General features: G+C 51.6%; 1 protein-coding gene across 1 annotated transcript in view; it reads right to left on the bottom strand.

Moving 5' to 3' along the window:
• The window catches only part of B4GALNT3 (beta-1,4-N-acetyl-galactosaminyltransferase 3), a 91,302-nt gene that overhangs the window by 10,799 nt on the left and 68,334 nt on the right, over positions 1–12,169 (bottom strand). Inside the window, exons 4-11 of the mRNA XM_059403856.1 lie at positions 6,936–7,031; positions 6,362–6,452; positions 5,842–5,942; positions 5,268–5,335; positions 3,488–3,566; positions 3,070–3,136; positions 1,197–1,340; positions 259–368 (exon numbers count right to left, since the gene is read on the bottom strand). Coding sequence (XP_059259839.1) covers positions 259–368; positions 1,197–1,340; positions 3,070–3,136; positions 3,488–3,566; positions 5,268–5,335; positions 5,842–5,942; positions 6,362–6,452; positions 6,936–7,031 — 756 coding nt within the window. The remainder of the gene's footprint in view (positions 1–258; positions 369–1,196; positions 1,341–3,069; positions 3,137–3,487; positions 3,567–5,267; positions 5,336–5,841; positions 5,943–6,361; positions 6,453–6,935; positions 7,032–12,169) is intronic.

The raw sequence follows: 12,169 nt of genomic DNA, 5'->3' as shown, positions 1-12,169 counted from the left end.
CATCCTCAACACCGTGGCAGAGCTGGAGCTGGAGGCCTTCCTAAGGCCAACCATTCATTCTTGCAGTTTATAGGGCGGTCCACCGGGCCATGGACAACTTGGAATGCAAGTTCACCCAGCCCATGGACCTGTGAGGCCATCCTGTCTGCTGCTATGTGGCCTGGGGAGGAGGAAGAGTCAGGGCCAGCACCTCTCTTTCTTAGCCCCAGGCCGCAAGCCCTCTTGACTCTGCCCCCACTGCCCAGCCTCAAGACTTACAAAGCGGAGTCCCTGGTAGCGCTGCAGGGGGAGCCCATCCACCAGGTAGCTGGGTTTGTAGGGACAATCGGGCAGGACGTGGCGGAGATGAGTCTTGGGGATCAGAGGCACTGAGGACAGTAATGGAAGAGGCATGAGGGTAGGGACAGGAATCTGGAACAGGGTGGCTTCAAGGCACAAAGCCTCTTGGCTGCGGGGGAGTAGGGGGGCAGGGGCTGCAGGCCTCTGCTCTGAACAGGCACTTTTTTATAATTCACTCATGGCAGCCATGGGCAGAGGCCAAGTTCATCAGCTGAGGTTGCCAAACTAAGGCTGGCACCACTCTTCTCGGCCAGGTGCGTTCAAGGAGCCTTGAAGGCCAAGGATTCGGACGCAATCCCTGGTTCATGGCATGGGATTGCTGTACAGGGCTAGCCTCAGGAAAGATTCACAAACATCCAAGAGGCCACCGAGTCTCATCCTAGTGCAGGGCCAAGAACTGAACTTCCTCTCAGTTGTGAGGGTTGCAGGGGGGCTGGGGAGGTTTTCTCAGCTTTTAAAATGTAAATGCTCCCAAGAATTTATGACTCCAACACCTTGGTGGGAACACACTTCTCTCATTGGATTAGAAGAGTTGGGGTCCACTAGGAAACTATGATATATGTGATTGTGAAGGGACACGCAGGGGATTTCTGGGCTCTAGTTCTACTTTCTGTCCTGGGAGGTGGTTACATAATGTTTAATGTGTAATGATTTGTGTAACTGTAAAGTTGTGCATATATATTTTTGTACTTTTCTGTATGCATATTATATTTTACACTCTTAAGGGAAACAAAGATTCTCTGACTTTGGGATACCGTGGTAGAAGTGACAAATCTGCAGAGTCTCCTCTACTAATACCCATGGGCCTGAGTGTGTGGTCCCCAGACCTGGTGAGAAGTGTGTGGTCAAGGTCTTACCTCGATAGAGGGTGTCCCGAGGGTCAGGCCGCAGCATGTCTGCAAGGGGCAGCTCCTCTCTGGGAAGAGAGTCTCGGGAGCCTACATGGCTGGCTGCTGTCTGAGGGATATGGCCCACATCATCCATCCTTAGGACTGTCTCATCTGGGCTCAGGGAGGAAAGAACAGAGGCAGCTGTGAGTCCTGGAGTAAACCTAGAACCCAGACTACTGCCCACCAGAGCCCAGGCTTCTGTATCCAACCGCCCCCCAACTCCAGGGACAGTATGAGGTGTGTGTGACCCCTCTTCCCTCTAGCCCTGCCCCCTCACAAGTTGGGAGTTTGGCTGCTGATCTCCCCTAGACCCACTCTACCGGCCCCATGGCTACCACACACCAGAGCTTTGTGTAAACTGGGAAAAGACACCACTTCCTCAAAAAGTGTTACTGCTTTCTGCCGGAAATCTGTCATTGTAAGTCTGCTTCCTTTGTCTCACAAACATGTATAGAGAACTTACAAAATAACCAGCCAGGCACTGTTCCAAGCATCTTATAAATATCAAGTCATTTCACCTCCATAAGCACCATATGCCTTAGGTACTCATTAAGTTTTCCTACTTTACCAGATAAGAATTTCGGCAACGAGAACCTAAGTTACTTGTCAAAGATCACAAAACTGGTTGGGGGCAAAGCTGAATCTGGACTCTCAGAATCAAGACTCTCTGAGAATCTTGGAATCTCAGCCTCCAGGTTATGCCACGTCTCAGACAGACGAGCCAGCAAAGGTGGACCACTGTAGGGCACTCCCTCGCATTTTCTGCAGCCCTGTTCCTCCTCAACGCCCCCCCATCCGGAACCCCCACACTTACCCCTATGCCCCTGACCAGTATTCTCCCCTCCAAGTGGGACAGGCCTCCTCCGTCTCCCAACCACCCCGGCACTGGCTGCTCCCCACCATCTGGATTCATGTCTTCAGCTCCAGGTGGAGCTCTCCCTCTATACCCCGGGCCGGTCACCTCTGGCTCATCTTACTGGTTTCTTCCCTGAATTTTACTATGGGCCTCTTTCTTCTCATTTCACATTGCATTTGCGGACTCCAGCTCTGCCTTCTTCTTCTTGTACCAACTCAGCAGCTCACAATCTGCCCCTTCTGCCTTGACCTCGTGGCCTCTAGCTTTGTTCACCACCAACCTCCTCCCACCTGTGTGGCCCATGCCACACCGCCCCGGTCCAGCGAACCCATACTTTCCTGGCCTTCTTGTCTCTCACACACTTCCCACTGCCTTCCCAGTCTCTTCCCAGCATTCCTTGGCTTTCCCTTCCTCCCTTGGGGTTAGGGCCCTGCCTGCTCTTCCTATACCTGGGCCCACATGGCCCAACCTGCCTGGTGGTGATTTCTCAGTGGGGCCTGCAAATGTATAGGAAGTCATAAGCAATACATAGTACAACTGAAGAGTTTATTTACTACAGATCTAAAGCAGCTAGAAAGTTTCTTCATGGCTGGTCATGGCTTTGCAAAGAACCACGGGACCCTCAACTGGGAAACAGAAAACTGGCCTCACTCAGAGGTTTTTCATCTGGAGTGAGCCTCGTGGTCTCTGGAGGCCCCTGAAATTGTACACAAAATATTGTGTGTGCATGGACAAGTGCATTTTTTCGGGGGTGAGGTCTCAGCGAGCTTCCAAAGTGGTCACTAACCCTTGAAAGTTAAGGATCTCTGACTTAGAGTCCCTTTAAGTTCTGTTCCTTGTTCTGGACCCCCTTTCCACCTACGTTTCAAGCACCTTGAGCTTTAGCCTCCACCCCTCCCTTGACCAAACACCCCCGGCAGACTGAGCCCCACCTGCTGGCACCTGCTCGCCTCTGTCTCCAGGGGAGGGTCAGAGTCTACTCACTTGTGAAGAGGGAGAGAGAAGGGGAGTCAATAATGGTGAACTTGGCTCCAGGGTCATTCCGTCGCCACTGGAAGAGGAGAGAAGGTAGATGCAGGTTGGAGAGAGCTAGATTTATTTATTTATTTATTTATTTTTGATTTTTTAATATTTTATTCATTTATTTGACAGAGAGAGATCACAAGTAGGCAGAGAGGCAGGCGGGGCGGGGGGAGAAGCAGGCTCCCCGCCGAGCAGAGAGCCCAACGTGGGCCTTGATCCCAGGACCCTGAGATCATGACCTGAGCCGAAGGCAGAGGCTTTAACCCACTGAGCCACCCGGGTGCCCCGGAGAGAGCTGGATTTAGAAAAGGGTTCAAGGGACAAGGGGTGAGGAGTGGTTTTGAGCTGAGCTGGGGGGCAGGAAAAATGGAGCTCTCACCGCAACTTCCACATGATCTGTGCCCTCATCGTTCTGTTTGTGCAGAACCTCAAAGTAGTATCTCTGGGAGGCCGCCAGGCTGGCAAGAGAGAGTAGACACAGAAGGCTATCTTCTTGGGTCCTGCAGTCACCCCAGTAACCCACTCTTCTGCCAGGCCACACCAGCTCCCACCTTGCTCCTGCCACCCCCAGACCCCCTTGACCTTTTCTCTCTGCTCCTGGCATTCCAGGAGCTTTGGTTTTAATGCTGGCCTGGAGTCCCCACTACTTCTTCTTACTCACAGCATGACCTTAGTTTTCTCTTCTGTAAGGTGGCGGTAATAACAGTATACACTTCACAGAGAAATCAGGAGAATCGAAGGATATACAGATCTTCCTCAACTTACGATGGGCCTATGTTCTGATAGACTCATCGTAAACTGAGGATATTATTAGTCAAAATGCATTTAATACACCTCCCGAACATGATCGCTTAGCCTGGCCCACCTTAAACGCACTCAGAACACTTGGCATTAGCCTGCAGCTGGGCAAGACCATCTGACACAAATCCTAATTATAACGAAGTGCTGAATACCCCATGTCAGTTACTGAATGAAAATGGAAAAACAGCATGGTGGCATGCATATAGAATGGTTATAAGTATATCGGTTGTGGACTCTGTGCTCAATCAATCACATAGCTGACTGGGAAGTGAGGCTCACGGCCACTGCCTGGCATCACAAGAGACTATTGTATCCCTTACCACAGGCCTGAAAAAAGCTCCAAATTCAAAATCTGAAGTACAGTTTCCACTGAATGCATATCACTTCTGCACCACTGTCAAGTTGAAACACCGTAAGTTGAACTATTACAAGTCTGGCCATCTGTAATAATAATGCTTAGAGTTGTTACTATGTGCCAGGCACTGTTCTAAGTGCTTTACGCATACCAACTCACTAAATTCTTGTTCATAGAGGAAAACACTGAGGCACAGAAATCTTGGGTCATTTGCCCCAAAATCACTGGGGTAGTAGGTGGTGGAGCTGGGATTTGGATGTCCGTGTCCACAGAGTCAGCTGCCAGGCGGAGTTACCAGTAAAGTGCTCAGCACGGAGACTGGCTCCCGGCAACCGCTCTTCACAAGCTACACTGTCTTACTGCTACTGACCTCAAGGCTACCACCATCAAGCCGACGCTTGTTCTTGCGCGCGCACGCGCGCACGCGCGCGCGCGCGTGTGTGTGTGTGTGTGTGTGTGCGCGCGCGCGCGCCGGCCACCAGGTGGCACTCTGAAGTTAGGCTAAGTTCCCCTTCCAGCATGTTAAAGCAATTCCAGCAACTACAGGCTGGGAAAGGCCTGGTCTCCCTCCAGTGTCCCAAGGGATCACAACGGTGAGGAACTTTCCGCAGCACAGGCAGAGAGCCAGTGTACAGGCTGTACCCCTGTGGGCATCTCCAGAGATGGAGCAAATGGGAAGGGCAAGGACTAGAAGAGACCTATTTTGTTTTCTAGTCCTGAGTGTCACTAAATAGCTGTGTGACCTTCACCCAGTCACACCCTCTCTGAGTCTCAGTTTTCCCATCTGTAAAATGGGGAAGGATGGGCCAGATGGTTTCTAAGTCAAAGACTTCATTTATTCAGAACGCATGGGGTGCCTAGGCACACTGCACCTCTGGGATAAGGAAGGCTGGAGAGCAGGGAGGGTATGAATGGCTTCCCTGACTCTGATTTGGCCTCAGCACTTGAGGTACGTTGGTTTTTTTCTGTCGCTCACAAGAACATCACGAGACTCCCAACTCACCTCACTGGCTTAGAAATTTGGCTCCGAAATTTCCCAAATTCTCCAGGGGCGGTCCACTCTTTTCCAGTCTATAGGTGCAGGAGAGCGAGAAGAGTCGGAAGGAGGAAGATGGACAAACATGAAGGAAGGGAGGTGGGGAGTGCAGAGACAGGAAGGAATGGGGAGGAGACATGTGGGAGCAAAGAAGAGCAAGATGAGAAAGAAAACAGGAGAGGTGAGGGGAGTGACAGGTGACCAGGGCAAGAAGCACCTGTGCTCTTCCTACTCAGGCCCCATGGCATGCATACTTGGGACCATGCTAAGGACACTGGAACCCAAAAGGCGGATGTGGCCCAGTTCCCACCCAGAGATGAATCTTCCTGAGGTCTTTCTGTGGCCTCAGACTAACTCCTCACTCCTCCCCAGTTTACACTCTTTCTATCCTTTTGTAAAATGGGGCATGTTGAGAGGGAGGATGCTTCTTTTTTACACCTTTCCCTGGCTGTCACGCCAGAGTGACGAAGGGTAATGAGGGTTTCCTGATGTGGGCAGGTGCCTCTTCCATGTCCTGGCTCCCGGGCTGGGCGGACCCTACCTTGCCCACACTGGCCAGCAGCTGAAGGCCTGACACCTGGTCGTCCCGGCTGAGCCAGAACTCAGCGTTGTCATCTGCAGCAATGGCAAACTGGATCTTTCCTGGGCAGTGGGGGAGAGAGTTTGCAGATGAGAGCAAGAAGGGCATTAGCATGCAGGACTGAAGGCCTGTTTTATGTCTTAGCAATTACATTCTCTTCAGGGGCCTTGGATGCTGTGGCTTCCCTCTCTGTAAAGTTGGGGGGCGGTCCTCAACCTAGGTGACACCACGAAGATGGGGAAGACTCACAGGGAGAGACAAGCTAATGCCAGACTCTGTAAATCAGAATGAAAGCGGGAGCTGGTGGGGGTACTGGATGAGACCTCGCCATGACGAAATTTCCCCTCTCCCCAGTGATGGACTAACAGGGTCCAGGGAGCCTAGTGTGGACTTACTTCTTGGCTACAGGCTTATGTTCTCTGGGTATCGTAAAGAACCTGGAGCAGGAAGCAGGAGGATGGGACTTTGGGGCTGGCCTCACCATCGGTGAAGGGGTGCAGGTAGCCAAAGATGCGGAGGCCATAGTTGGTCCATTTTGGGGACACAGCCAGCTTCCTCACGGTGGTGCGAATCTATGCCAAGAAAGGGGAGGGAAACCATTACCCAGAAGAGGGAACAAGAAACTGAAGAAAATGGTCCATTCAGGGCTGGTGAGAAGACGGGGGAGGGGGAGGGAGACAGAAGGGACTAGGGCATGACTTGGTGAGTGGCGTGTAGGCAAGATTTCCACTCCCACTTGCTTCTTTGTCCATGTGACCTTGTACAGTGTACAACCAGCCCGACTGTATGTGGTGGCTCTGGCTAACCTGTATCATGAGCCACAATGAGAGCCTAAAGCTAAAATGATGCAGAAGATGGCAGAGAACTCAAAGGAATCCTTGGGAAGGGAGCAATAGTAATAATCATAGGCAGAAGAAGAAAGGACCTAAGATATAAAAGAAAGAAAATGAACTAGGAAAGAAGCCAGGACCGATGAAGAATAGAGTAGACTGAGGGAGATGAGAGACAGGAGTGGGGCAAGAGACAGAAAAGAGGCGCGCCCAGCAAACACTCACATGGGGGTACAGTGGGAAGTGGAGGTTCCTCCTGAGCTGCTGAATGGAACTGCCACACCAGTCCTCAAACACATGCAGGTTGGCGCGGCCCCGGAACTGTGCGGGGCAGAGAAGCAAGCAGGTGAGTGTGCGCGCCCGGGAACCGGTCGGCCCCATGCTGCCCCGCAGCTGGAGGAGGCCGGGTGGAGAGGCGACACCCAGGTCCCTGCAGCCCCAGCCCTGGCGTTCCTTTAGTCACTGAAGGTTCACTTCAGTCTCATCCCAGCCTCACACCCACAGCCTTTCTCCAACCTCATCCCCATTGCCCGGCCCTGAGGCCTGGGTGTTTTCGGCCATACTTTGTGTGTGTGCGCATGCGCGCTGGCGCTGCACTGGCTCTTTCCATGCAGGAAGGGGGCTGGTGTAGATTCTCCAAGCAAAGGGGAGTAATAGCCAAAAGAGAAAGGCAAAGATGAGAGAACTGCAAGGAGGGCCCGGCTGGGGTTTCAGCTAAGACTTGCTCTCCTCCCCTCCCCTTCTGCCTAACAGTAAGCTCCACAGCTGTCTGCTGGTGAAACCTTATCTACCCAGTAGTCTTCAAGCTTCTGGCTTCCCTTGTGGGGAAGCAGCTGGGAAAGCGCTGCAGGAGGTCCTTGGGGGGCCCATCCGGCAGGGGCAGGACCACCTCAGACTGCTCCCTTAGGAGCTGGAAGCCTCTCTCTCTTGCTCTCACTCTCCTGCCTCTCCTGGCATTAACTACTGAGGTGCCTGGGACTTGGGCCCTGGGAAGGTAGTAGCAAAGGATGTATGCACTCTCTTCCCTGGCTGTGTCATCCGTGGGGCAGAGACCCAGCTTAGAGGCCAGCAGCAGAGGGCCCCCTTCACAAGACAGGGCCTTACAGCCAGCGCTGTGAGTGGGTGGGAGTGCTGGGAATTTGAGAGGGGAGGGGAAGCCTGGGGATCCTGTCCCAATTTATCCTGACAAAGAGTTTCAGATTACCCCATCTCAGCAATTTTCTCCTCCCCCTCCCCCAGAGCTTAATCTCCAGGTTGTGGGAGGTGGGGCCTCAATTACTCTATACAAACAGGCCCTGCCCTTCCCTCCCCACGTGGGCCATCAGATACCAAAATCTGAGCTGCCCAGAGGAAAACAGAGGAGGGACACCCAGACTGGAAGCCCAGATAAAAGGAAGTGGCACAAGGTCTTTAGCAAGAGATCTGGAGGAACGGATGGTGGGGGGAGAAGTCTTGCACACCAAGGCCAAAGATCTGAGGTGCGGCCTCAGAGGAAACAGGACCCCACAGCTGGATCCAGAAAGGAAGCAGGAGAGCCTGTCACTCCCTGTCCCTTCAGCAGCCTGGCACTTCCTGGGCACACTGGCCTGGTCAAAGCTGAGCATGTGGGGCCTTGGGAAGCAGCCATCACACGGGGGAATATAAGTTGGGGGCTGGGATGGGTGGGAGAGAGAATGTGGGCTGAGTAGGTGGGAGGCGGGCTGAGGCTTCTTGGAAGGAAAGAATGGGGACATTGTGCTACTTCTGGGGAAATTCTTTAAGTCCAGTTTACAAGACTCAGTTGTCTCCCACAAATGTCCTCCTCTCAGCCCCTCCCTGGGAGACTTTCAGGGCAGTGTGCTCAGATCCACAGCAAACTGCGGAAGGAGGGCATTCCACCAGAGAAATCTGTTGTGTTCAGCCAGAAGGCCAGAGGACACAGGGGGTTTGGGCAGGGGAAGGAGGAAGGAGCTGGGCTGGCTGCCTCCCACCTCCCACTCAGGTCCTTGCTTGCTATAGCAAGGGTAGCCTGGGATGCTCCAGGGAAGGGAAGGCAGGGAAAGTGGGGGTGAAGGAAGACGACTAGCCCTCTCCTCCGAGACCTAGGCCCTCACTCGGCATCATGGCAGCCCTCAGACCATGCTTCATCCACTCTCAGGCTGTAGGTGGGGTTCTCTGCAGGACTAGTGGCCACGGTCTTCCTCCCCAGGCCCGGAATGGCAACCCCTATCAAGACTTGCATCTCTCCAAGGTTTGGAGATTTTGTACACGGCAGGGATGAGGGACTCTCAGCTCACTAGCACCACCCTTTGCCCACTCCCTTCATGCTCCAGCTGGGGCTGAGACCCAGGGAAGGACACCTGGTTGCTCCCGTCACCAGGGTATGTCCACAGCCAGTGATGGATTTGGAACTTTCAGTTGTAAGTAGTGGAGAAAATATTTGTTGGAACCCTCTCATTTTAGAGGTGAGATTATTGAGGACCAGACAGGTAAACTTGACTCCCTCCAAACACACAGCAATTAACCCTAGGGAAGTGGGGAGGGTGTATGGGAATACGGATGCAGGAGGATAACGTCAGCCTGGTGGGTCCTCAGACGGGAATGTCCACTGTATTCCATTGCCACCACACTGCCTCTGCCTGGCCTCACTGGGCTTGCCAGACCTGCAGCAGAGCCTCCTCACTGGAAGGAACCTTCTCTGCCTCCACTGATTCTTTACACTGCCTGCAAGATTGTCTTTCTAAAGCATAGACCTGATTATGCCACTCTGTGGCTTCAAACCTCAGACGACTCCCAAGAGGCTTCAGAACAAAACCTTACCCTGGCAGGTGAGGTCTTTTCGACTCACCCACCTATCTTCCCAGCCTCACCTCCGGCAACTCCCTGTCACACACCTGCATGCCTCCCACACCCATCTCCTCGCCTTCCTCAAGCTCCGCCTCTCCAAGTCTTTACAAACACTCCTTCCCAGTGGGAGGGCCTTTTCCTTTCTCCCCTGCCTCCCAAACCGTGGCTCATCCTTCTCTGACTTCCTCCCCAGAGTTAACGGCTTCCCTCCTCTGTGTTCCCAGAACATCTTAATTATTTGAACGAACACATGCTTGCGAGCTAAGCTCGGAACCCTATGTTCCTTCATTTATTTGATAAGCACCGAATGTCTGCTTTGGACCAGTTCAAGATGAAAAGAGCTGTGGTCCTCCAAGGAGAGAGACGTGTTAACAATTGGTATCCCCTGTGCCAGGGGCTACTGCCGGGGAGTCGGGGGGCACCTGGCATGAAGGCAGGAGCAAGTCACCTCTGTCCCCAGGAGAGGCAGGAGCTGAGAATGGATACTTGAGAGTGGATAAATAAAATGTGGTACGGCCATACAATGGAAGAGTACTCAGCCAGAAAAAGAAATGAATTGCTGGTACAGGCAACTGCATGGAAAACGTCATGCTAAGTGAAAGAAACCAGACACAAATGATCACATTGTCCATTTATATGAAATGTCCCGAACAGGCAACCTAGAGAGACAGAAAGCAGACTACTGGGTGCCCTGGCTGGCTCAGTCGGTAGGTCATGTGATTCCTGACCTCAGGGTCATGAGTTTAAGCCCCATGTTTGGCCTGGAACCTACTTAAAAATAATAATAATAAGGGCCAAAAAAAAAAAAAAAAAAAGCATATACCTTAAAAAGAAAAAAGGAAGTAGATTATTGCTTGTGTAGGTCTCGTGGGATGGGGTGGTGAGGGCTGATGGCTAATGGGTATGGAGTTTCTTTCTGTGGTAATGAAAGTGCTCTAAAGTAACAGTCATGGATGCATAACTCTATGAATCTAGTAAAAGCTACGGAATTACACACCTTCAATGGATGACTTATAAGGTATTTAATTTACATGCCAATAAAATTGCTACCAAAAAAAAAAGTAAGCCTGAGAAGATGATTCTGGGTCTCAGCCCTTTCCTCAAGAGACCCTAGCTCGCAAAGCCAGCGTGGCATGACCCAGGGAAACGCTAACTTGCTTCGATCTTATTTTGGAGTCACCAAATTTCTTTCTTGTAACTATTTTGGTTTTTCCAGATGGAACACCCTGGGCATCAGACAGTGTTTTTGGTCAATGGACGTAAATAATAAATTGGCACTGAGGTCTGTAGTCATCAGTGGGGTTTGTGAACTAGAGTCAGGATTTGGGGTGCTATAAATTTTCTGAGGGCAGTTACCCCATGAAGCCCAGCCCCACAGCCATCCACTCTGGCAGTCTCTCTGACACAGCAAAGAGAATGCCGATGGCTGCTTTGCTTTCCAGGGTGACTTCTGGCCCCAGAGACCCTGCACTGCTGGGTAAAGACTGGGTCAGAGAGAAAAAGAAGAGACAGCTGTCAGCTTTCTTATCCTCTGTCTTTGCTCATCTTCAGAGCACAGCTGTGTCCTAGTGAGGCCACCTGGAGTAAGTGAACAAGTTAACCCCTCTCTGAGCATTACCTGCAGAAGGGGGATAACAGTACCACCTGATGCTCCTTGACAGCTAGATGTTCAATAAATGACATTTATCATTAACCTGCTGAAATGGTCTGTCAAAAGGGCAGGAGACAGGTAAGGAGATGGGAACGGAAAGGCTCCCGCGGTGGGGGCAGGGACCATCATGCAGCTCTGTGGGGCAGACGTTATTCAGCCTTTCCAAAGGGCCTTGTTTTCTTTCTTGGGGAAGTAAGATGATTGGGTCAGTGATTCCCTAAAGATCCATGAAGTTTGTAATGAGGACTTTGTAAGGTACTTTTTTTTTTTTTGTAAAAGCTACTTTTTTAAATAATTTCTTTTAGAAGAATGTATGCTTTTTTTTTTTTAAGGTTTTATTTATTTACTTCACACAGAGAGAGATCACAAGTAGGCAGAGAGGCAGGCAGAGGGAGAAAGGAGAAAGCAGGCTCCCCGCTGAGCAGAGAGCCCCATGCGGGGCTTGATCCCAGGACCCTGAGACAATGCATGACCTGAGCCGAAGGCAGAGGCTTAACCCACTGAGCCACCCAGGTGCCCCCCTGTATACTTTTTTAAAAAAGATTTTATTTATTTATTTGACAGAGAGCAGAGCGAGAGCAGGAACACAAGCAGGGGAAGTGGGAGAGGGAGAAGCAGGCTTCCCGCCGAGCAGGGAGCCTGATTCCGGGCTCAATCCCAGGACCCTGGGATCACAACCTGAGCTGAAGGCAGATGATTAATGACAGAACCACCCAAATGCCCCAAAAGCTACTTTTTAAAAAAGGATTTTATTTATTTGAGAGAAAGCATGAGAGAGCATGGGCTGGGGGAGGGGCAGAGGGAACAGGAGAAGCAGGCTTTGCGCTGAACAGGACCCTGGGATCGTGACCTGAGCCCTGAGCAGAAAGCAGACGCTTAACCAACTGAGCCACCCTGGTACCCTGGTAAAGCTACTTTTTTTTTTTTTTTAAGATTTTATTTATTTATTTGACAGAGAAAGATCACAAGTAGGCAGAGAGAG

This window comes from Mustela nigripes, chromosome 6 (assembly GCF_022355385.1).
Source record: "Mustela nigripes isolate SB6536 chromosome 6, MUSNIG.SB6536, whole genome shotgun sequence".
Lineage (NCBI taxonomy): Eukaryota > Metazoa > Chordata > Mammalia > Carnivora > Mustelidae > Mustela > Mustela nigripes.
This window is presented reverse-complemented; position numbering and strand designations above follow the sequence as displayed.